The following is a 22,224-nucleotide window of genomic DNA, read 5'->3' on the forward strand; positions in this document are numbered from 1 at the left end:
AAGGGCACCATCACTGCTTCATCAAATATTTCACGTATCAATAAAAGCTGTACCCAGAATCCATACAATGTCTCAACATTTGGCCCAATGTTTCAGCATTTGCCAGCTTTCGGGGCGAAAACTACTGAAAGATGATCACAGCAACCACAAAAGGGTTTAAGATTGTTATGGCCATCTTGGTTTTACATAGGATCTATTCAGCTGGGATGGCAGATCTTTTGTCTCCCTTCTGATAGTGTCCCAGCAATGAGCAAGGGCAAGCACAGTCCCACAAACACGGATTGACAGCACCCGCCTTTGACACGCTTCGTGTAGGTACATGGGATTGATTCAAGTACCATGAATCCTACCTGGAGTCAGGGGAGATGGACTAGATGACCCCCTGAGATCTGTTCCAGGCCTATGTTTCCATGTGTCCGTGCCACGCACTTAAGGTTGCCAACTGACTCCAGACTCTCTTCCTATACCCATCACTCATGTGCAAAACCTGACCAAATCTTCTAACCATTCTGTGCTCAAATTCAGAGTTAGGATCTGCTGCCGAGGGAGACTGCAAGCATGTGAATTATCCTGTACAGTGCTTGTACTATCTGATACTCATTACATCACATTCTGCTGCATGTGTGCATTCATACACTGACAATGCCTCTAACTTATCACAGACATAGAATATTGCAATGCCATTCTCTGCCAGGTATGAGACCTTATCCCAGTTGATTACAAATGCAATGCTGCCACCTGGTGTTGCAGTATCATGCTATTTCTGCAAATTAATTGCTCCAGACCATTTGTTAAGGAGATCTTTTTATGTTAGACCAAGAAGAAGGTGCAGTACAGACAAGTCTGTTAATATTTGTCTATGGGAAAGAAAAGTGACAGCTTTACAGCCTGAACTGTTCCAGGATCTCTCAGCTTTCACATTACCTCTAGGGCTGTCGGCTACTTTTGCACCATATCACATCACAGAGAGATCACATGTACAAAAATTATAGTCAATCATTTATTAGAAATCACAAGGTATTCACCTATCTAGACATTTAAAATCTAAACTCACACATTCATCCATCAATCACACACAAACCATGTTAAAACCATCTGCATGCACAAGTAGTATTGAATAATCCAAAATTACAATTAATTACCTACATACAGTTTCATCAATATAACAATATCAAATGTATAAGACTATTGCTTTATTCAAGTTGTTCATATCAATTATATTCCCATATTCCCGTTTGTCTGTCCAACAAAGGATCTCCTTGTTTCGCCTTTCAGTGAGGCTTCCTCAGGGACTCATATCTCACGTGGCAGATCATATCTCTTAAGACTTTTATTCTTATTCTTACACTGAAAAACCCAAAAACAAATTTTTACCTCCAGTAACCGATCAACATTTTTCATCAGTACTCTGTAAAATCGAATCTTACCTCTCATAAATCATCAGTCTTCACCACATTTCATCATACCATCAATATGACCCAAGTTTATTCTCTGCTGTAAACACACCTTCCCAAAACTACTTTTAACCACTACTTTTCTTCATCTACAATGAACAACAAAACCGTTATCTACAAACTCCACTCTATTGTTATATCCCCATTTTATTCTCCCCCATATAACGTAATTTACTCACAGCTCTTAGTGGTGCAAAATACTACAAACTAAAGCCGCCACTTATTCCAATCTTTAAATTCTTCATAATTCAAACGACACTTCCAGATAAATTAAATACAGGATCCTTGCATGTTATGCTTCATTATATCTATTCAAAAACAATAATAAATAATTCTTAAAGAGTTATATTCCCAATACAAACTTACCATTACTTTTTAGCACTCCTAACCACAAACTTTCCACCACCGCCATACTTACGCGTTCTCAGACGCAACGTTCTGCGTCAGAAGTCGAGTGTCAATGTTGAATACTCAAAACTTTATATACACCCGTCAACCAATCAATTTACCCACAACCTCAAATTGATCCTCATCAAAAAAATGCATGCCATTCGATGGACTCATTAAGACCCGATGGAATAATAGTTCGCCAATTGTAAATAAAACGTTGTTCTATCCTTCTTAAAGCTCCAGATAAATCTCCACCGTGCTTTAATATTCTTTGTTTAATCCTACTTTTGCACCAGCAGGAATCAAACAGGGTGCTCCAGGAACACAGCTCCATGTTCTGACCACTTTCTACACTCAGCTCTCTTATTATCATGGTTATTAGTAATGATTGGACATTGAAATATTGACTATTTACACAGCAGAAGTGTGAAATAAAATGCTACCATTTTTGTACTTGGATTTTTAGTACCCTTCTCTAAATAGCTAAGCAATTGATCACTTTAACGAGTTGTGGTTAACTGCTTGCAATCAATAGGTGCAGATTTCTTGGGAGACCACCTCCAGCAGGATCTGCAATTTGAATGTGAGATCATCTGTAATAGAACACACATAACAGTCATTTAGAGTCCTACAGGTAACAGGCTGCAATGAGCTTTAAAAAAATCCCAAACACAAATATATTTCTAATCCAAGCTTCAGCACCAATAATCTTACTTACTGAATAATGCACGGCATCTAGGAGGTATTGGCCTGTAGATCAGGAGGTAATAGACTGGAACACCAGTTAAAATGATGGCAGCACCAATGCTGCAGTTCCCAGGGGCAGAGTAAAGAGACATTGCCACTGAGCCGAGGCAGATTATGATGAAGATCACTGGGATGAACAAGGGTAGCTGGAAAGAGATGAACAAAATATACAGGGCTTAATTCATTCAGCATTTGTATCAGTGTAAGAGGCTCCATGTTTCATAGCTGCAGCAATTCTACACCATAGGGTGGCCAACTGTCCAGTTTTGGACTGCACAGACCAGTTTTTAAATTAGGTTTTTAAACTAATTGTACAGTGTCCAGTTACAAAAGGTAACTGGACACTGTAATGTCTGGTCTGCTACACGGACCCATGCTTAACCTAGCATTCAGAATGAGCGGGATGATCAGCAGACTCCAACCCTCCTCATCAAAGCGGCTAAAAGAGGAAGACACCCATCTCTCAGCATTCCTGCCAGTCATTTCACTCCCCTGGGATAAGGGGCAGATGCATCGGCCAATCAGGCATGGTACCATGCAGCCAATGGCAAGAGGTGCAGACCAGGACTAGGAGTTCATGTGTGACTGTCGGTGAGATTAAAAGAGCTGGGATTGCATGGAGGAACACTGCAGGCAGGCTGTGAAGACACAGGGCGATAGGGCATCAGACTTGTATTCCGTCTCTGACTTGTCACCGAGTCCCAAGTGCATTTCATATGAGGAGTCCCGGTCTAAATGAGGGAGAGAGAGTGAGCAAGTGCTTGTCTACATGTATGGGAGAGAGAGAGAGAGAATGTGTGTATGTAAGAGCATGAATAACAGGAACTGAGGAATAATTAGCATGAATGCCAGCTCAAGGGCACTGGGAGAAAATTTATGCAAATGAGAGGGCCCCTCCCCCTCAAGAGTCCAGTCCAGGTCTGTGGAAATGTTGGCCACCCTACTACACTATGAAGATCTCTTTGTGCCTATGATGCCGAGAAGTCAGGACTAGCCAGAGAGCAGACTCCAAGCTGGACTCTGGCAACAATCTTTATAAGCTTCTTTATTGTTAAGCAATAGTAAACACCACAAGTTAGTTGGTTTGTGCACTTCAACAAAATAGTTGTAACTTACAGTTTATAAGTGGGAGCACTGAGAGGAGAGGATCACCTTGCTGGTGGCTGAAAGGAATCAGTAAGTTTTTGCTTGGGACATTATCTTTTTTAAAAGTATTGGGGCAAAGTTAACTATTTGGTAATATTATTTAGTGTGTCTCTGTGTTTGTGCTTTTAATAGTCAGTAAGGCAGCGAATAAACAAGTTAGACTGTTTGTATTTTTAAATAGTCAGTCTGAAAGGCAGCTAGTAAGTAGAAGTTAAAGTGTTTGTATATTAAAAAAAAGAAAAAGTAGCCAGAAGCTAGAAATAAGCTAGGAGCAGTGTATACCTAAGTAAAAAGGTTGAAAAGTTCATTTCAGTTACTCACCTTGGAAAGGTGTTGAGGTAGTGTGATTTGGTTTGATTAGATACCAATATTTGTTAATCAAGAGAGCAGTGAGTCACTCTGGCTGACTAACTGAAGTTAGACTGTATTTCCCAACCCTCCCACCCCCTCGCCCACACACCCCTAGCTCATCCCTTAATTTATAGGCAGGTGCCACTTTAAAAAAAAACAAACAACACCTTATTGAGTTTGATCATTCCCGTGGAGGCCACTAATAGACATATAGTGAATTCACTAATACATTTAAAGGACATTAATTAGACACAGTCCTACTCCCATAGCAACCTAAAACTTAAGTAGGAACTGAACAAATTTGAGATGAAAGCAGCAGTCCAGCAGCAAAAGGGGGGCTTCCCAGTCTTTTGCATTGAATGTCACATGTATGATTTTTTACCCGCCAGTGAGAAATTGTACATGTGCATGCAATGCAGAGAGCTCCTGGCTCTCAGAGAATGAGTCCAATCTCTGGACTCTAGAGTGGCAGACCTGGAGGAGCTGAGGCAGACAGAGAGGTATATAGATGAGACCTTCAGGGACATAGTAGCCAACTCCCAACTTCAGACTGGCAGCCCTGGTGCTGCCTTGGAGGAGGAAGGTCTCATGATCGGACAGCATCAACCTGTTACAGCAGGAAAGGATCCTGTAGCAAGGACCTGCTCTCCAGGTGATGCATTGTCCTTTCGCACCGAGGATATCGCCCCAAGGCCTACTGCCCAGGAGGGAAGGGTTAGGTCGGCCGTCATAGTTGGTGATTCGATTACTAGGAATGTAGATAGCTGGGTGGCTGGTGGGCATGAGGATCGTCTGGTAACATGCCTACCTAGTGCAAAGATGGTGGACCTCACGTGTTACCTAGATAGGATTTTAGACAGTGCTGGGGTGGAGCCAGCTCTCATGGTACATATGGGCACCAACGACATAGGAAAATGTGGGAGGGAGGTTCTGGAAGCCAAATGTAGGCTCTTAGGTAGAAAACTTAAATCCAGAACCTCCAGGGTAGCATTCTCTGAAATGCTCCCTGTTCCACGCGCAGGTCACCAGAGGCAGGCAGAGCTCCGCAGTCTCAATGCGTGGATGAGACGGGTGGTGAAAAGAAGAGGGATTCAATTTTGTTAGGAACTGGGGAACCTTTTGGGGAAGGGGGAGTTTCTTCCGAAGGGATGGGCTCCACGTTAACCAGGGTGGAACCAGACTGCTGGTGCTAACTTTTAAAAAGGAGATAGAGCAGCTTTTAAACTAGAAAAAAGGGGAAAGCTGACAGTCGCTCAGCAGCGCAAGGTTCGGAGAGAGTTATCTTCAAAGGATACTAATGATGCATTAGAATTAGGGCATCCCGACAGTGAGGTTCCAATTATAAGAAAAGTAGTCCAAGTGCCTGTAACTAAAAACTTAGCTGAGCGAAAAAATTCTAACTTATCCCTATCAATTAAAAAGCAGAATGAAAATACAAACAAAAAACAAACTTTGAAATGTTTGTATGCTAATGCCAGAAGTCTAAGAAGTAAGATGGGAGAATTAGAATGTATAGCAGTGAATGATGACATAGTAGGGATGTGAATCGTTTTTCGACGATTTAAAATATTGTCCGATATATTTTAAATCGTCAAAAATCGTTAGAGCCGCGATACAATAACAATTCCCCCGATTTATCGTCAAAAAATCGTAAATCGGGGGAAGGGGGAGGGGAAGGGGAAGGGCGGGAAAACCGTCACACTAAAACAACCCTAAAACCCACCCCAACCCTTTAAAATAAATCCCCCACCCTCCCGAACCCCCCCCCCAAAATGCCTTAAATTACCTGGGGTCCAGAGGAAGGGTCCCGGTGTGATCTTTTACTCTCGGACCTCGGACCTCCGTGCGTTGTAGAAACAAAATGGCACCGGCGCTACCTTTGACCTGTCATATGACAGGCCGGTGCCATTTTGTTTTTTGTCCCCCGACATCAGGAGCCTAGGAGATCGCTTCCGGACCCCCGCTGGACCCCCAGGGACTTTTGGCCAGCTTGGGGGGGCCTCCTGACCCCCACAAGACTTGCCAAAAGTCCAGCGGGGGTCTGGAACGACCTCCTGCAGTCGAATCGTTTTTCCGTATGGAAAAACGATTCGCGGTAGGAGATCGCTCCCGGACCCCCGCTGGACCCCCAGGGACTTTTGGCCAGCTTGGGGGGCCTCCTGACCCCCACAAGACTTGCCAAAAGTCCAGCGGGGGTCCGTAATGACCTCCTGCAGTCGATTCGTGTTGCCGTACGGCCGGCGCCATTTTGCGCAAAATGGCGCCGGCCGTTTGGCAACACGATTCGACTGCAGGAGGTCGTTCCGGACCCCTGCTGGACTTTTGGCAAGTCTTGTGGGGGTCAGGAGGCCCCCCCAAGCTGGCCAAAAGTCCCTGGGGGTCCAGCGGGGGTCCGGGAGTGATCTCCTACCACGAATCGTTTTTCCGTATGGAAAAACGATTCGACTGCAGGAGGTCGTTCCGGACCCCCGCTGGACTTTTGGCAAGTCTTGTGGGGGTCAGGAGGCCCCCCCAAGCTGGCCAAAAGTCTCTGGGGGTCCAGCGGGGGTCCGGAAGCGATCTCCTAGGCTCCTGACGTCGGGGGACAAAAAACCAAAATGGCGCCGGCCTGTCATATGACAGGTCAAAGGTAGCGCCGGCGCCATTTTGTTTCTACAACGCACGGAGGTCCGAGGTCCGAGAGTAAAAGATCACACAGGGACCCTTCCTCTGGACCCCAGGTAATTTAAGGCATTTTGGGGGGGTTCGGGAGGGTGGGTTTTAGGGTTGTTTTAGTGTGCCGGTTTTCCCGCCCTCCCCCCCCACTGGACCCCAGGTAATTTAAGGCATTTTGGGGGGGGGGTTCAGGAGGGTGGGGGATTTATTTTAAAGGGTCGGGGTGGGTTTTAGGGATGTTTTAGTGTGCCGGTTTTCGATTTACACGATTTACACGATATTTAAAAAACCCAAACTGCGACGATCCGATTCCCTCCCCCTCCCAGCCGAAATCGATCGTTAAGACGATCGATCACACGATTCACATCTCTATGACATAGACTTAATTGGCATCTCAGAGACATGGTGGAAGGAGGACAACCAATGGGACAGTGCTATACCGGGGTACAAATTATATTGCAATGATAGAGAGGAGCACTCGGGAGGAGGTGTGGCTCTTTATATCCGGGATGGCATAGAGTACAACAGGATAAACATCCTGCATGAGACTAAATGCACAACTGAATCTTTATGGGTAGAAATCCCTTGTGTGTCGGGGAAGACTATAGTGATAGGAGTATACTACCATCCACCTGGTCAAGATGGTGAGACTGATAGTGAAATGCTAAGAGAAATTAGGGAAGCTAACCAAATTGGTAGTGCGGTAATAATGGGAGACTTCAATTACCCTAATATTGACTGGGTAAATGTATCATCGGGACATGCTAGAGATATAAAGTTCCTGGATGGAATAAATGACATTTTTATGGAGCAATTGGTTCAGGAACTGACAAGAGAGGGAGCAATTTTAGATCTAATTCTCAGTGGAGCACAGGATTTGGTGAGAGAGGTAACGGTGATGGGGCCGCTTGGCAATAGTGATCATAATATGATCAAATTTGAATTAATGACTGGAAGAGGGACAGTAAACAAATCCATGGGCTCTAGTGCTAAACTTTCAAAAGGGAAACTTTGATAAAATGAGAAAAATTGTAAGAAAAAAACTGAAAAGAGCAGCTACAAAGGTAAAAAGTGTTCAAGAGGCGTGGTCATTGTTAAAAAATACCATCCTAGAAGCACAGTCCAGATGTATTCCACACATTAAAAAAGGTGGAAAGAAGGCAAAACGATTACCGGCATGGTTAAAAGGGGAGGTGGGAAGGGGGGGCGGAGTTAAGATGGCGGCGGGACCCTAACACTGCGCTGCTCGGCGTCTTGTTTCCTTGAAAAAGCTTTCCTTTAAACAATCGCTATGCCGGCGAAAAGGAAGGGAAAAACAAAGATCTATTCTAATAAGAATAATGTTCAAATAAAAGAAAATCAGGAAACATTCGTGAAAATGGAAGAGGATATAAAGGTAATTAAAGAAGTGCAAAGTTCCCTTATTCAAGATGGAGATTTCTTGAGTAAGAGGGTGGAATTCGTAGAGAACAGACTGAGACATTTAAACCTGCGTTTTTTAAACTTTCCAAAAGTGGTGGGGGAATTGCCTCGTGTTACATTGAGTAGATATCTCCTAGAAAATTTAGAATATGCCTCTGATCAAACCCCACCAATGGATAAGGTTTACTTTTTGCCAACTAACGCAAAATCTCAGGTACAAATACAACCGATGGATCTCGAAAACCTCACAGATTACCTTGAATCATCTCACTATGAAATTATTGAAAGAACTACACTATTGGTTACTTTTTTGACTGAAATTGATCTTAGTGCAGTCATGAAGAAGTATTTCAAAAAAGCGAATAACCCATTTATGGGTCAGCCAATAAGAATATTCCCTGATTTGTGTAAGATCACTCAGGAGAGAAGGAAAGGTTTTTTAGCCTTAAGACAAGAAACCCTGAATATTGGGGCTTCTTTTCATTTAAGATATCCTGCTAAATGTTTAGTTAAAATAAGAGGAGATAATTTTGTGTTTACAGCTCCAGAACAGTTGAAAAAATTTATAGAATCAAGGAAGCAGGGAACAACAGTTGGAATCAGTGAATGACACACAAATAATTAGATTATAGCTAAGTACCCGCTAGGTTATTTCCTATAAGTGTTTCTTGTTTTATATCCTTGATAATTTCTCCACCCCCTAATGTTTGGGGTCTAATGGATACTAAGATAATGTTATAGAGTTTCTTTTGAAATTTGTTTTGGTTTCTTGATAAACACAAAAGTGTATCATGTTTCTTAAGCAAAGTTGTATCTTTGTGAAATTATTTGAAATTAATAAAATATAAATTAAAAAAAAAAGGGGAGGTGAAAGAAGCTATTTTAGCCAAAAATTGGAAGAAGGATCCAACAGAAGAAAATAGGATAATGCATAAGCGTTGGCAAGTTATATGTAAGACATAAGACAGGCTAAGAGAGAATTTGAAAAGAGGTTGGCCGTAGAGGCAAAAACTCACAGTGAAAACTTTTTAAAATATATCCGAAGCAGAAAGCTTGTGAGGGAGTCAATTAGACCGTTAGATGATCGAGGGGTTAAAGGGGCACTTAGAGAAGATAAGGCCTTCGCGGAAGGATTAAATTATTTCTTTGCTTCGGTGTTTACTAAAGAGTATGTTGGGGAGATACCCGTTCCGGAGAAGGTTTTCATGGGTAATGATTCAGATGGACTGAACCAAATCACGGTGAACCTAGAAAATGTGGTAGACCTGATTGATAAAATGAAGAGTAGTAAATCACCTGGACTGGATGGTATACACCCCAGGGTTCTGAAAGAACTAAAAAAATGAAATTTCAGACCTATTAGTAAACATTTGTAACCTATCATTAAAATCATTCATGGTACCTGAAGTCTAGAGGATAGCTAATGTAACCCTAATATTTAAAAAGGGCTCCAGTGGTGATCCGGGAAACTACAGACCAGTTAGCCTGACTTCAGTGCCAGGAAAAATAGTGGAAAGTGCTCAAAGCATCAAAATCACAGAACATACAGAAAGACATGGTTTAATGGAACAAAGTCAGCATGGCTTTACCCAAGGTAATTCTTGCCTCACAAATCTGCTTCACTTTTTTGAAGGAGTTAATAAACATGTGAATAAAGGTGAACCGGTAGATTTAGTGTACTTGGATTTTCAGAAGGTGTTTGATAAAGTTCCTCATGAGAGGCTTCTAGGAAAAGTAAAAAGTCATGGTATAGGTGGCGATGTCCTTTCATGGATTATACAAACTGACTAAAAGACAGGAAACAGAGAGTAGGATTAAATGGACAATTTTCTCAATGGGAAGGAGTGGGCAGTGGAGTGCCTTAGGGATCTGTATTGGGACCCTTACTTTTCAATATATTTATAAATGATCTGGAAAGAAATACGACAAGTGAGGTAATCAAATTTGTAGATGATACAAAATTGTTCAGAGTAGTTAAATCACAAGCAGATTGTGATAAATTGCAGGAAGACCTTGTGAGACTGGAAAATTGGGCATCGAAATGGCAGATGAAATTTAATGTGGATAAGTGCAAGGTGATGCATATAGGGAAAAATAACCCATGCTATATTTACTCAATGTTAGGTTCCATATTAGGTGCTACCACCCAAGAAAGAGATGTAGGCATCATAGTGGATAACACATTGAAATCGTCGGTTCAGTGTGCTGCGGCAGTCAAAAAAGCAAACAGAATGTTGGGAATTATTAGGAAGGGAATGGTGAATAAATTGGAAAATGTCATAATGCCTCTGTATCGCTCCATGGTGAGACCCCACCTTGAATACTGTGTACAATTCTGGTTGCTGCAACTCAAAAAAGATATAATTGCGATGGAGAAGGTACAGAGAAGGGCGACCAAAATGATAAGGGGAATGCCCAGCTCCCCTATGAGGAAAGACTAAAGAGGTTAGTACTTTTCAGCTTGGAGAAGAGACGACTGAGATGGAATATGATAGAGGTGTTTAAAATCATGAGAGGTCAAGAATGGGTAGATGTGAATCGGTTATTTACTCTTTCAGATAATAGAAAGACTAGGGGGCACTCCATGAAGTTAGCATGGGGCACATTTAAAACTAATCGGAGAAAGTTCTTTTTTACTCAATGCACAATTAAACTCTGGAATTTGATGCCAGAGGATGTGGTTAGTGCAGTTAGTATAGCTGTGTTTAAAAAAGGATTGGATAAGTTCTTGGAGGAGAAGTCCATTACCTGCTATTAATTAAGTTGACTTAGAAAATAGCCACTGCTATTACTAGCAACGGTAACATGAAATAGACAGTTTTTGGGTACTTGCCAGGTTCTTATGGCCTGGATTGGCCACTGTTGGAAACAGGATGCTGGGCTTGATGGACCCTTGGTCTGACCCAGTATGGCATGTTCTTATGTAATCTCAAGACTTAACTCGCTCTCCCTGGGCCTCTCATCCCTCTAGCCCTGGTCTCTTATCCTCACTTGCAGTGATCCACCCTATCCCAGAATCCCTTGCTGGGTGGAGACTTAAGGAGGACTGGTACAGATAGCTGCACTCGGTCCTTTAAGGTGCTCTGAGGGGGTTCCTTGCATGCTCCCTCACTGTGCCCATCTGCTTGGTTGGTTCAAACTTAGCCAGTGAATAAAGTCTGCATATGTAATAGGGATGTGAATCGTTTTTTGACGATTTAAAATATCGTCCGATATATTTTAAATCGTCAAAAAATCGTTAGGGCCACGATACAATACCAATTCCCCCAATTTATCGTTAAAAAATCGTAAATCGGGGGAAGGGGGAGGGCAGGAAAACCGGCACACTAAAACCCCCTAAAACCCACCCCCGACCCTTTAAATTAAATCCCCCACCCTCCCGAACCCCCCCCCCCCAATGCTTTAAATTACCTGGGGATCCGGCGGTGGTCCAGAACGGCGGCGGTCCGGAACGGCCCCCTCAATAGAATCGTGTTGTCTTCAGCCGGCGCCATTTTTCAAAATGGCCGCCGCAAAATGGCGGCGGCCATAGACAAAAACGATTCGACGGAGGAGGTCATTCCGGACCCCCGCTGGACTTTTGGCAAGTCTTGTGGGGGTCAGGAGGCCCCCCCAAGCTGGCCAAAAGTTTCCTGGGAGTCCAGCGGGGTTCCGGGAGCGATTTCTTGCCGCGAATCGTTTTCGTACGGAAAATGGCGCCAGCCATACGCGTATGGCCGGCGCCATTTTCCGTATGGAAAATGGCGCCGGCAGATCAACTGCAGGAGGTCGTTCAGCGGGGGTTCCGGACCGCCGCTGAACGACCTCCTGCACTCGATCTCCTGCCGGCGCCATTTTCCGTACGAAAACGATTCGCGGCAAGAAATCGCTCCCGGAACCCCGCTGGACTCCCAGGAAACTTTTGGCCAGCTTGGGGGGGCCTCCTGACCCCCACAAGACTTGCCAAAAGTCCAGCGGGGGTCCGGAACGACCTCCTCCGTCGAATCGTTTTTGTCTATGGCCGCCGCCATTTTGCGGCGGCCATTTTGAAAAATGGCGCCGGCTGAAGACAACACGATTCTATTGAGGGGGCCGTTCCGGACCGCTGCCGTTCTGGACCACCGCCGGATCCCCAGGTAATTTAAAGCATTTGGGGGGGTTCGGGAGGATGGGGGATTTAATTTAAAGGGTCGGGGTGGGTTTTAGGGGGGTTTAGTGTGCCGGCTCACGATTTTAACGATTTTTCACGATAGTTTATACACCCAAACGGCAACAATACGATTCCCTCCCCCTCCCAGCCGAAATCGATCGTTAAGACGATCGAGGACACGATTCACATCTCTAATATGTAACCAATATTCATCTGCACAAAAGGGTGAGAATAAGGCCTTAAAGGGTCTTAGCACACAGAGATCAAAACTGTTTAAGAAAAACAAAAGACAGGAGAGAAAAGAAAACAAAGAATGAAAGAATTTAATGAGGTAATTTTGAAAGGAGTTATGTGTATAACATACTATTGTAGCAATTTTCAGAAAGCCCATTTACGCACTTAAAATGCAGTTACATAAAGCATATTGACAATTCAAGGGCATATAATGCAGAAATTTTCAAAAGCTCACTTACATGCATAAATTGCATTTACACATGTAAAACACAGTTTTAAGCCTTTTGAAAATTTCCTCCATAGGAAGAAAATAAGAAATGGCAAAGAAAAGTGGATATGCCAAGTCTCCTGCAGGACACCCACCTCCACAAATTGTCCAAAAATTACTGCACGATACCAGCTGCTAAAAAAAAACCCCATCCCATGCCATACTCCAGCATTGGAGACATGTCTCAGATTAATTTTCTAGAAGATGCTCCAGAAAAAGGCATATTTTAGCACAACACCACCATGCCAGTTTATTACCAAACCTATATGACAAAGATCAGAAAAAACTTTCGCATTTTACTCTAATTTGTAAATATTATACCAAACTTAAACATTAATTTCCAAATAATTCAAACTTTATTGTATGTTAAAGTATCAGTGCTGGGACAGTGGGTTAACAGGGGAAGACTCTGCTGGTAAGAAAATGTAACGGTGATGTAGTTGAAAGGCATGGAATGGAAAAGGAAACATGTACTGTGCTGATATGTATATTGGTGACCAGATCAGCAAGAAGTTGCTATTCCCTGTATTTGTTTCATTCCAAATGACTCTAAATAAAATCCTTTGGAAATGCAGAGTTGGTGTCTAGCTTGTTAAAGAGCCGAGGGGATCGGCCAAGTGCCGAGGAGGAAGAGGTCCAGTTGCAGAAGTCTGTATGTGGATGCAAAGCCTCGAGGTGAATCTCTTGCAGGAAAAAAGCAAAAGGAAGCTGGTTACACATAAATGCTGTGAGGTTGATACTCAATAGGCTGGAGAGAGGGAAACTTACCCGGGTAAGTTTCCCCGGATATTCAGCAGAACTTACCTGCTGAATACACTTGGATAAAGTTCTCTAGGTAACTTCAGGACAGTTATTTTTCCAACCAAATTAACCTAGCTGACTTTTGCCAGGTTGTACTGAATGTCAGAACTTACCAAACAAAACTTAGCCATGTTCCCAGAATGACCCCATCATCACCTCTTTTTATCCAGCTGAACTTTGTTCAGGTACCAAAAGGTACAAAATGTAGTGGGGGAAACTTTTCATTTCTTAGTTTCTCAAGTTACCCAGGCAAAGCCTTTCAATATGGACCTCTCTGTATCTGCACTTAGTCATCAATTCACCCATACTCAGGAATTTCAGGCAAAAAAAGGCACTACTGAAACTCTTCAGTCTATACACAATATAGAAGAAATGTTTTAATTTATGGGTTCCAACAGAGCGAAGGCTCTCAACCTAGTCCTCGGGGCACACCTAGCCAGCCAGGTTTTCAGGATATCTACAATGAATTTGAATTACATAGATTTGCATGCACTGCCTCCATTTGTATGCAAATCTATCTACTGCATATTCATTGTGTATATCCTGAAAACCTGACTGGCATAGGTGTCAGAAGGGAGGGGGCTGCAGGGTCCATAACCCTCCAGATATTCGGCCTACTGCTCCCCCTCCTGCTTAGCAAATTTCCACGGGAGAGGGACTTTAAAAAAAAAAAAAAATCCATTGGTGGCAGTGTGACGGCACTTGCTGCATTGTCCCCTCCCACCCGCCTGCCTTGGATCCCCAGATCACCACTGATTAAGTTAAACAGGAGGAGGAGGAGGAAATGGGAGCTCTGTGGCGCCCCCCTTCTCCTCCTCCTCCCCTGCCAAGCCCCAGAATTGAGCTTTGAATGTCATAACTCAAACTGTGGCGCTGGGGCCCTGCATGGGAGGTAGAGAAGGAGACACTACAAAGGTCCCGTGTCCTCCTCCTCCTCCTGTTTAACTTAATCAGTGGTGAGTGAGAAGATCCAGGGGCTGACAGAGGGAGTGACTTGGCAACATTGTGGGGGGGGGGGGAGGGAGAGAACAAAATGGGGATGAGGGAGGGATTGAGTGAACTGGGGATGGGGGAAGGGAAGGAGTGAACTTGGGATCACAGGGAGAGAAAAGGAGGGACAGCATGAACTGGGAGGAAGGTAGTAAACTGATCACAAGGGTAGGGAGAAGGGACAGAGTGAACCGGGAATGGGGCAAAGGAAGGAGAGAATAAGCTGGATTGTGGGAGGAGGGAGGGATGGAGTGAACTAAGGATGGTGGCAAGGAAGAGGGAGGGAGCAAACTGGGGGATCGTATGGGAAAGAGGGAGGGACACAGTGAACCAGGGATTGGGTGTAAGGATAGTAATGAAGTGATCATGGGGAAGGGATTAGGGGAAAAGGACAGCGTGGACTGGAAGGAAAGAGTAAACTGGATTATGGGGGGAGGGAACTGAGTGAACTGGGTGAGTGAGGGGTTTGTGTGAGGGGGGAGGGAGTGAACCAGGATGAATGAAGGGATTGGGTGGGGGAAGGAAGTGAAAGAGGAAGAGTGAGAGATCAAAGGGGGCTTTGGAAGAAGGAATAAAGGAAAGAGGGGATGAAGGTGTGATGAGAGGATGTGTATTCCTTCCTTCTGCACCCCATGCCAATCTCCCTTCCTCCTTCTCCTCTACACCCATCCTTAGTACTCGGCCCTTTCCTCCTTCCCTTCTATACCATCCTCAATACTCCTTTGCTTCCCACCTTCCCACCTCTGATCCTTCCTCCTCCACCCACTCCATCCCACTCCTGACCCCTTCCTCCTTTCCTCCCATTGCTTATCCTCCCTGAATCCCCATCCTCCCCTCCCTTTCCCTCTGCCCTCCATTCCTTATCTCTCTACCCATCCTGCCTAAAATTCCTCTTTCATTTCCCTCCTGTATGATCTCTTTTTCCTATTCCCAGATCCCTTACCCTCTGGGGTTTTAAAATCCGACCTTAAAAACTTTAGCTGGTACTAGTTAAATACAGAGCTCAACTTTCAGCTGGTGGCAAATCTCTAACTAACAAGAATCCTTCTATTGACCGGGTACGTAACACACAAACTTATTGCTTCCTCACTTAACATGACACTTACAGGAAAAGCACCCAGAGTCTAAAATCTCTGTCATAAGGAAAGAAAAGATTTGCATCTGTATTGAGTGGTTCTTGCCACATCAGCAAAAATTAAGATTCTATTGTTACGCCCATCGGTCGCAGATGGCTGCAGCCGCTGTTGCTCACGTCTTGCCTCACTGTACTGACTCCTTTGGGTAGACAAGGCGGCATCCACCAACTATCGCCGGCCTGCCTGCCCCTGTTCCCAGGCCTCCCTGGACGGCGTGGATGCTGCCGACCACCATCTTGCCCTCAGAGTTCCTTAGGCGTGCGCGCACACTCTCGGACCAGTCTTATGCACATCATGGCGGGAATCTTGGGGGCGTCCCCCCCGTATGACATCATTCATCGTGGACTCTTAAGCTGGCTGGCCCTGTCTGCCTACAACTTGGCAACGAGTTCCCTCATTGCTGAATCCACTTCACTCACTACGGACGTCCCGTTCCAGCTCCTGCTTCCTCGGTGTGAGATGTCTTGGGTACCCGCTCCTTGGGGGCCCTTTCCTGGTCTCTGGTTATCCGCTCCTCAGAGGACCTTGTGCCTAGGACCACTGCCTGCCACTTTCCCTGGGGCTTCCTCTGGAACCATTGCTACTTCTACAGTGAGTACTCTGCTTGCGGACCATTACCGTATCATCTCTACTGAGGAACCCTCATCGGTGTACCCCGCTCTGCGGACCACTGCCATATCATCTCTGCTGAGGAGCTCTCATCAGTGTACCCCGCTCTGCGGACCATTACCATATCATCTCTATTGAGGAACCCTCATCAGTGTACCCTGCTCTGTGGACCATTGCCGTATCATCTCTACTGAGGAACTCTCATCGGTGTACCCTGCTCTGCGGACCATTGCCGTATCATCTCTACTGAGGAACTCTCATCGGTGTACCCTGCTCTGCGGACCATTGCCGTATCATCTCTACTGAGGAATCCTCTTTGGGTATACCCCACTTCACAGACCCATGTCACCTCTGTGTCTGTGTGACTTTACTGAATTGCTCCACGGGCAGTGTCGCTCTACTTCTCTACAGAGACTCAAGGACTTCTGAGCTGTATCTGACGTCAGCACCTGGCGCTGGCGCTCCATGGCTCCACCCCCTGGGGCCATCTTCTCTAGCTTCTTCTGTCCTTCCAGCTTGCTCTCTCTCTCTTCTCTCTCTAGTACCTGCTGTTCTACACACCCAGCAGCTGAGACCTCGCCTCCCGACGGTGAGGCTCACGGGGCTCCTCCCCGTGGGTGATACCATTTCTCACCTCGGCCCAGGGCCCACATACCCACAAACCCTAACATCTATTTCCATGAAAGTTACAAAATTTAACTCTAAAATACATTTTCAATTTCATATCTTTTTCAGGTTCCAGATTAAAAACCACTAATAAGGTTGCAAGAGATTTAATATCCAGCTGGGAGTTCTGCAAGAAGGCAGTTAAATCTATATCATCTGTTAAATTTACCATTATAGAATTACTACTGCCTTCATTTTTAACTCTTTCAGGAAGACAATATACTTTTGAAATAGCTGGAAATAATTCTTTCAGTATTTTAAGTATTTCCTGAAAGAATTGTTTTAATAAATTATGGGGAGATATGAAATATATTTTAGGAAAATTGAGAAATCTCAAATATAATCTCCTTGAATTATTATCCAAGAATTCAATTTGGTGATTAGACCTTTCTTTATCCTTAATCAGGGAATTTTGACATTGTTGCAGTTCCTTTAATTGAGAAGTCAGTGAACTAACTTTCTCATCCAAACCTTTCAAGTTCAGATCGCATAATACAATTTCATACTTCGATAGCACAGAATCAGTTTTCCCTGATAATGAACCTAAACCAATGACAGCAGACCATATAGAGTCCATGGTTATCACAGTGGGCTTGATTAAATTAAAGTCAGATATCACTGGTTGTGTCAAAACAACAGAAGTGGAAGCGGAGATAACATTAAAGTTACTATAGTCAATCTAACTGGGACCCAGATTCCTCCCATCATCTGGAACAGCATCATAAACCTCATCAGACAAGTGACTTCCATCCAGTACCTGAGGCCTCCCAGTAAGCCCAGGAGGAGACCGAGCATCAGGGCTAAGGGAGAGAGGATCCCCCCAACCTCCACCAGCAGCCCCAAGGGAGCCAAGCTGAGATGCCTCGTGTTGTTGTTGAATGTCTTTGGGCATAATCCACTTTGAAGTGCCGAAAAGCGTAGTATAAAAATCAGATAAATAAACAAAATAGAATCATAAAAGTAGTAATGGCAGGCTAGGATTTAAAAGTAGGAGCAGTAGGGCCAGATGGGAGAGGCCTTAAGGATGCTTTCCTTTTCTTCCCCATATAACAGCCAAACAAAATATGTGGAAGAGCAGGAACTTACTCAGTTCAAGGGCAGCACGACACCTACAAAGTTTTCCAAAGGGCTGCGTCCCTTAAGCACGCGGCTTCGGCAGCGCGCCGGCAGCTGTGCACTGCAGGTCAGGAGAATTTGTAGATGAACTCAGCGTCTCTCGATGATGTCACTGGGCGCTCCTAGCATACACTCTGCCCCTGAATCTGGCACAGGTGAAATCTCTGTGTTCTCTCACCACTCCCCCACTCATTTCATTTTCAAACACAATAATCATGTAAATTGTTTGTGAATGGCTATTATTGACATCACAGGAGAATATTACAATAAAATGTACACATAGTAGAACAGCATAGGTAGAGAACTCACAAGAAAGATCATTTACTAACCTCAACTATAAAGCTTTAAGACATTGTAAAACTATGGTAATGAGCGCCTCTGTGCCCTTTTTCCCCGCCTTTCCCCAACACACACTCATCCACTCATCCATACTTATTCCTACACAGCACCACTTCCACTGCTTATAAGATTTCCAGCTGTACTACATTTAACCCAAAGTCAAACATATTGATTATATTAATCATAGCCTGCTGCAGCGTGACATTCTTCAGCAAATAGACATTAAATCATCAATATCTTTGAGACCATTGGAATCTCTGATATGATGACTCAAGAGTCAGTTGAGTTTGAGTTTCAACTGGCAGACTCATAATGCAAGGCTTCCAAAGGGAAATTATTTTTTTAAAAATCTTCAGTAGTTTCCTGCTGACATACCGATTTCTCAAGTTGAAAGATCTCCAACATTAATCTTTGCCACAGACTGGGCCCTGCTTTCTCTATCCATTTGATGAATATACATTTCAAAACTACTATCAAGTCAATTAAGCATTTATTGTACAATATCTTCCATCATTCTTATACCCAACGATGCTCTTGCACCATCACAAGGCATACTCACTTAAAAAATTCTCCATATTCCCCAAAGTCTTCCTGCCAAAACCACTATCTTGCTACAAGAGTAGAAACTATGAATAAACATATCTTTGTCAGTCTTACATTTAGTTCAGCTAGATGATTCCATAAATCACATCCTGTAAAGCCTATTTTGTCCATATAGTAGAGGACCTTCAATTACATTTCTCTAATATGTGAATCCATTGAAACTGCAGGTGCTTGTATAGGTGATATCTACCATCATTTCAACTTGCAGGCTATCCGCTCAGTGATTACTTTGTAATTCTAAGACAGTTTCTACTTAGGCTATATCACACTGTAATGTTATTCTTACGTTTGCAACACTGATGCACTTTAAGCATTCTTTCTCTCTCAGTGTCTGTGTTAGAGTATATTTCATACAAAATATATAATGCTGTGCTTGCAAGTGAGCAAGCAACTGACTATTATGCAGCTCAAACTTTCCTTTCAGCTCAGCAAAAGATAACAGACGGAGACTACTTGCTATCATAAATGATACTTGCCTAATACCTTGTCTATGCCAAAATTTAAAAATGTTGTTTTCTCTACCAGGTTCAAACTTTGGATTTCCCGCTAAAGTCATCAAAGGTGAATACTGAGAAAACAAAGATAATTTTTCTTCATGCAATTGCAAGCTAATCAAGCTGGTTTAATCAATGGAGCATTCTGATTTCCCTAAGCAAGGAACCACCCATCCCATAAAACATATTTATAGGCCATCATATCTTTTTCAATATCAATATTAGCATATTTATTTTCTCCCAGTAGCCAATCAGATATCATTCACAGCTGGTAGGCTCCATTATAAAGTTTCAAATCCTGAAGATTTATTCCCTCCCAGATATTTTCTCTTATGCAATTTCTTAAGTGTTATATAAGACTTTTTCTTCTTCCACTAATAACTGCAAAGATTTGTGCTAAATCATTCACAGCTGGCAGGCTCCATTATAAAGTTTCAAATTCTGAAGATTTATTCCCTCCTAGATATTTTCTCCTATGCAATTTCTTAAGTGTTATATGAGACTTTTCTTCTTCCACTGATAATTGCAAAGATTTGTGTTAAATTATTGAATATCACTCCTTTGCAAATTGCATGGTAATAATTGTAAAACAGAATATTTTAGGAAAAAGAACCATTTTAAATAAAGCACTTCTACCCATCATAGTTAAAGATAGATGCTGCCATAGTTCTATGCTTATATATTTTCTCCAGCATCGTACACATTTAATTTATATAAATCTTGCCATTTAACTGGAATCCTAAATATTTTTCTCCTGTTCAGCTCATTTAAATGGGAATAACCCCTTCCAAAGTTGATGGCCAGAAGAATTAATAGGTAAGGCTTCAAATGTTTTAAAGCTTACCACAAGTCCAGCAAATGCACTAAATGAATTAAATATATCTAGTATAACTGAAATAGACATTGCTGATTCAGATTTCATATGCAAAAAGATTCAATTTGCATTCCTTACCTCCTACCTTCGTTGCGCTTCCCGGCTGCATTGGCTCCGTGGCTAGGCCCGCTCACGTGGCATGACTGCCTACCTGCTCCTCCCTGACTCCCAGCTCCGCTCGGCCACAGCTCCGACGAGCATCCCCAGACTCATCGCAGCCTACTCCCTCGCAGCTCTCCTCGCGCCGGGGCTCGGCGTCCTCCTCGGCATCGGCCCAGCCCCCTGGCACGCACGCGTCGAACTCTTGCTCATTTAAAGACCCTAGCACGGGAAAACCTCGGGCGGCGCCCGATCCTGACGTCACGTAGGCTTGGTATATATACACCAGCCCGGCCCCTAGCTCGGGGCCTTGGCAATCGGGTCGTACACTCCGGTGTCTCTAGTTTGCCTTCCTGCATTCCAGTGTCTTGCTTCCGTGTCTCCTGTTCCAGTCTCTCTCTGTACCAGCGTCTCCCATTCCAGTGTCTCCTGTGTCTCCTGTCCCAGCGTCTCCTGCTCCTTCGTCTCTCCATCCCTGGTAGTACCATTCGAACTGATCTCACGGTACTGTCCTTTGCCTGTTCTTGACTACTCCTTGATTGCTGCCTGACCTGACCTCTGCTTGGAACTCCGACTACTCTTTGATTGCTGCCTGACCTGACCTCCGCCTGGAACTTCGACTACTCTTGTCTGCCACCTGGAACCTGACCCCCTGCTTGACCTGACTATGCCCGGATTGACTTCTGTTACCGACCCTGCCTGGCTGACCATTCTGCACTAAGACTCTGGCCTTACTTCTTGCTATACACTCGGACACTCTATTCTGGCCTCCTGCGACCTCTGGACTTCCTTGTCTGAACACCGACTGCACACCCTTGCTCGTAGTGGGCGCTCCCTTGAGCTTTCTCTCTAGAAGACCCTGCGAGGCCCACCTAAGACCAGGCGGCCCGGGCAACCAAGGGCTCAACCTGAGGGAACCCCGGGATGCTATCGATGAAGCTCCAGCTAGCCTCTGTCTCCTCCTGTGCTCAGCCTCCTGGTGGCAGGCGCTCTCCGGGTCCGACCGGAGGGCCGTACTGATCCTGCACCAGGCCAAGGGTTCACTCCCAGCGCAATAACCTTGATGCCTTTTAAAGCTTCCCTTAACTTGATCGCCAACAGGGATAAAGAACATCCTTATCTGGAGTTTCAAAGAAGTTTAACTTCTTCAATGTGACATCTCCATTAATTAAAATCCTTGCGATAGGATTGTGATACAACACTTTAACATATTCTACAAATTCACTCTTGAAGCCAAATTTATGTAGCATCCAAAATAAATAATCCCATCCTTCAGCATCTATGCCTATAATTAAGGCCCCTGCATCACATAGAGTAACCTGCTGTAGTGCAGCCACTACTCTTCTAAAATTAGTATTTGCCTGTGTCTGCAAGAAAACCTATTTGAACACAGGGTCAGTGCAAGGGTATTAGGTACCCTAGATGAACCTTATAACCTGGCCTCTTCCCCTTCCCTGGCACTGACCTCCCCACACACAATTAAAAAGTAGGCATTTATAATAACAGATTTTACATGAAAAGGACATTTTGAGATAAAAATATGACAACATTCACTATTATGGTGCCAACCAGAAAACCCTGAAAAAAATACTTTTGGAACTCTTATGGTATTAGGTCTATTATAACACATGTTTGGTGTGGATTTGGCTTTCAGAAAGCCATGAATAAACTGAATTACAATTACAATATATTAAACTTCCC

The 22,224-nt window shown here is 43.9% G+C and overlaps 1 protein-coding gene across 1 annotated transcript in view; it reads right to left on the reverse strand.

The window, feature by feature from the left end:
• Positions 1–809: 809 nt before the first annotated feature.
• LOC115090565 (cystine/glutamate transporter-like) overlaps positions 810–22,224 on the reverse strand; it is an 83,118-nt gene continuing 61,703 nt past the window's right edge. The window contains exons 11-12 of the mRNA XM_029599808.1: positions 2,563–2,737; positions 810–2,437 (exon numbers count right to left, since the gene is read on the reverse strand). Of these exons, the coding sequence (XP_029455668.1) occupies positions 2,373–2,437; positions 2,563–2,737 (240 nt within the window). The 3' untranslated portion in view covers positions 810–2,372. The remainder of the gene's footprint in view (positions 2,438–2,562; positions 2,738–22,224) is intronic.

The sequence above is a fragment of the Rhinatrema bivittatum genome, chromosome 4 (genome assembly GCF_901001135.1).
Source record: "Rhinatrema bivittatum chromosome 4, aRhiBiv1.1, whole genome shotgun sequence".
In the NCBI taxonomy this organism is placed as follows: Eukaryota; Metazoa; Chordata; class Amphibia; order Gymnophiona; family Rhinatrematidae; genus Rhinatrema; species Rhinatrema bivittatum.